The sequence below is a fragment of the Aegilops tauschii genome, chromosome 1, assembly GCF_002575655.3.
Source record: "Aegilops tauschii subsp. strangulata cultivar AL8/78 chromosome 1, Aet v6.0, whole genome shotgun sequence".
Lineage (NCBI taxonomy): Eukaryota > Viridiplantae > Streptophyta > Magnoliopsida > Poales > Poaceae > Aegilops > Aegilops tauschii.
Genome location: NC_053035.3, coordinates 493,619,855 through 493,623,654, shown reverse-complemented (window position 1 = coordinate 493,623,654; position 3,800 = coordinate 493,619,855). Strand labels below are relative to the sequence as shown.

Genomic DNA, 3,800 nt, shown 5'->3' with positions numbered 1-3,800 from the left:
GACCCCGACCTCATCCCACGCGGTCCCGAGGAGGAGATGACCGCCCGCCTTGCGCTCGCCGCTCCCGGGAGGAGGCCACCCAACGACAACGCTCGGACTCCTTCCGTCGGAAATCCATTGCGTCCACCAAAATGGCGCATGGATCTGGCGCGAGGTGTGTCGTTGCTGCCTCACCGGAGGCGGTACGGTTCGTCTGGTGTCCGAATGCGCCGGCAGATGCGCAACCGCTTCGTTGGTGCGCCGAGGCAGAGGTGAACACATGGGCGTCTGTCGATGCAAATATGGCATGGCGTGCTCACCATGCTAGGCAGCGGTCGTGGGATACGGCGGCAGCCCTCGCGGTTGCGGATGTTGGCAAGGTGGAGTTGCATTCTCCGGTGCCCCGTATGGTGCATGGCTACCCCGGGCACTGCAACCGTGTTATGGTGCACATCGCCAGCTCCTCCCAAGACGGATCCATCATCGATCTCACATCCACCAGCACCGTGAAGGTTCCAGACTCCGACGAGGAAGAGTATGGCATGCAAGACGGTGGGGCCTCGACTCCTATGAGCCGGTGTGTGTCCCATATCCTACTCTACCTCACCGGCGACTGGACCAACATTTGGGCGGGAGCAGCCAGTCGCCGTACATGGGCATGGTAAAGCAAGACGGGCACCACTTTAGATTAGGTTTCATGTGCGTGTAATAATATGAATTTGAGGATTTGAAAATGGGGTATCTGGTTGTGAAAATGATTTTTTGTTGTGTGTCCGATCACTATCCAGGGACGTGTCCGAGCACGTCCATGGGCACTTGGGGCCGGATTTTGTTACTTGCCGTTGTAGATGCTCTTATTCTTGCTATTTATCTAGGAAAATAATTAAGATGCAAAGAAGTTGTTCCTATGCATATAGAAGGCGCTAAACCATTATATGTAACTTTGTAAGAGCACTTTGTACCTTAGAGCAACTCTAACTGATTTCTTAAATTTTAGAGGATACAATCGATTATCCTTTAGAGGATACGATCGACCATTTCTAACGGATCCTTAATATTTAGCGGAGTAAAAAAAATCAGTGGCACAAGCACAAATTTTGTGCATACAAACACAAATTTGATTCAACAAGTACATACAACTTACTAGAACGAAATTCGCTGCCGATTCGAAATATTTTACATAGACATTTAGACGAACTTAACTGAAATTTAGACTAATCTTCCACGCCAAATCTCCTTGTTGAGCATCCCTTGGACAAGACCGGCGCTGGAGTGTCGGCCAACTCCAAGATACATACTTCCGGCTCTGCGACGACACTGGAGACACAGCCGGCGCGATGCGGATGGAGCCAAAGAAACAAGAGCCAGAGCAAGAACTCCACCGCCGTCTTGAAGAACTCGCTCGAACACAAATCCGTGGCTCCTCGACACCGCTGAAGAACATCGTGAAGGCGGTGGCCCGAAAAACTTTCTTCGCGATGGCGGCGTCGGCACCGAACAAGCGCCGTTACCCGACATACCTATCCTAAACCTATCTACAGACCGGACGGAAGGACCCGGGCTCCCCCACCCTCCCGCTGCCGCCGGAGCGGTGAGCGGAGGGCAGAGGAGCCGACGGCCTCACCGGCAACAGGAAGCAGGAACGGCTTGGCCTGCCAAATCGCCTCCCCTGGGCGGTTGAGAACGAAGCGGTAGGCAGAGTTGCTCCTACGTTGATGACTGTCAGACTCGTGGTCTTTACAAGCTTAATCATATCACGGCGTGCCCGACGCCGCCGCCGGTCTCGAGTACACGGTCGCCGGTATTGCCGCTACCAAACACTCCCATCTGGGACACCCAACCCTCAATCATCTCCTGCGCCGCGCGGCCATTGCCCGCCGGCACGAAGTGCCCGGCACCGTACACCACCACGTGCGCCAGCGCGCCGTGCCTCTGCACGTACCCGGCGAGCTCCCCCTCGTCGGTGGTCCGCCACACGGCGCGCTCGGCTTCTCGGAACTCCGCCATCCCGTCCCAGTCCACCTCCTCCAGCCACGCCTCCGCCGACGCCACGCCGTCGCGCAGGTCGCGGAGACCCTCGTACAGAAGCACCCGCATCCCCTCCCGCCGCAACAGCGCTTCCACCTCCGGCTTTGCACTCTTCATCCCGTCCTCCCGCAACGCGGTGACCACCGCCGCCGCGCAGGCCTCCCACGCGACGTCGCCCCGCGCACCCAGCGCCGCCTTGACGCCGGCCCGGTTCACGAACTCGCCCAGCATGTCGGCGTCCAGCCACCCCTGGGTGACCACGTCGAAGAGCGTGGCGAGGCCCGTGGCCGCCTGCAGCCGCGCCAGCAACCGCGCGCGCGCGTCCGTCGCCTCACCCCACCGCCCCGCCCGCGCTAGCGCCATCGTCTCGGCCTGCATAACCTCCAGCTCCCGCCACTGCCGCCGGTTGACGAGCCCCATGAAGTAGGCCGTGTCGGCGTACGTGGCGACCTGCGCGACCGGGTGCACCAGCCCGTTGCCGATGGCCACGCCGCGGAGGCCGATCCTTCTGTTCGCCGGCAGCGCCATGTTCGCGGCGAGGATGCGCGACGCTGCCGCGGGGACGTACTTGCCGGCGTAGCTCTCGCCGGCGAGGAAGAAGGGCCGCGCGCGGAAGCGGGCCGGGCTGGCGTCGAAGAAGGACTGGAGCGCGGCGAGGACGTGCTCGGCGATGGCGGGCTGGCTCCGCGGGATGTCCGCGACGGACGACGCGGCGCTGAAGCCGGTGCCCAGCGGGCTGTCGAGGAAGAGCAGCCCGAAGCGGCGGTTCCACGCGAAGGGGTTACGCGAGGGGGAGGTGCAGTTGCCGGTGCGGCGGCGGAGGGAGTAGGGACCGAGCTGGAGGAAGTTGCTGAGCTGCCCGGAGCAGCCGGGGCCGCCCTCGAGCCAGAGGAGCAGCGGCGTGTCGGCCGGCGCGGCGAGCGGGGCACTGGCCTCGTAGAAGGCGAAGAAGAGCGAGGCGTTGGTGGAGGCGTCGACGGGGAGGTAGCCGGAGCTGGTCGGGAGCGCCTCTCTTGGAAACGCCGCATCAGCCGAGGCCGAGACGGCGGCGACGCCGAGAAGAACCAGCAGCTGCACCGCACGAGGCGGTGACTCCATGGCTCGACGTGGTGTGGTGCGTCGCTTTCGTCTGGCGGGAGTGAAGAGAGCTAGATACTGGCACCTCAACTGGGCATCACGGTGCATTGTAGTAATCGCACGCGCTCCACGAGTCCACGTGCACGACATAGACGGGTCGTGAGCTATGCTCATTGTGACACGAAATCTGGAAAGCGACAACTCAAAGTTGCCAAGATCTGATTGGATTCGTTCAGCCATTTCCTAGATGAGAACTCCAATTCCTCCCGCCCCCACCCCCGCTTCAAATATCGCCGCCTGGGTGAACCGGCGCTAAAATCAGCGTGAGGGGTGATTGGGTTCCCTGCCGCCACCCCATGTCATCCTCAGGCGTCGATTTCGGCCCAATTTTGACACAAATTTGCTCACTTTTTAGTTCACTTTCGGCGCAAAATTGACTCGCTATCGGCGCAAATTGACTAATGTCGGCCCATATTCGCTGTGGTTCGGAGCAAATTCAGCAGAAGCTATTTTTTATCACATAGTTCATCACAGGAAATCAATCGAAATCAAGTAGTCCAATACAAATTATATGGTTCAACAACAAAAAAACTCATATTTCATCACAGGTCGAGCTAGGCGTTGCCCTTGAGCCTCCATAGGTGCTCCACCAGATCCTGCTGTAGTTGTTGATGCATCAGTGGGTCTCGGATCTCCTGAGCATATTGAGGAAGGCC

At 59.5% G+C, this 3,800-nt stretch overlaps 1 protein-coding gene across 1 annotated transcript; it reads right to left on the bottom strand.

Moving 5' to 3' along the window:
• Nucleotides 1-1,074: 1,074 nt before the first annotated feature.
• Nucleotides 1,075-3,180, bottom strand: LOC109748255 (serine carboxypeptidase-like 50). Its single transcript, XM_020307294.4, has one exon. It carries the CDS (start codon nucleotides 3,103-3,105, stop codon nucleotides 1,729-1,731), a length of 1,377 nt encoding a protein of 458 aa, XP_020162883.1. The 5' UTR covers nucleotides 3,106-3,180; the 3' UTR covers nucleotides 1,075-1,728.
• Nucleotides 3,181-3,800: the final 620 nt, after the last annotated feature.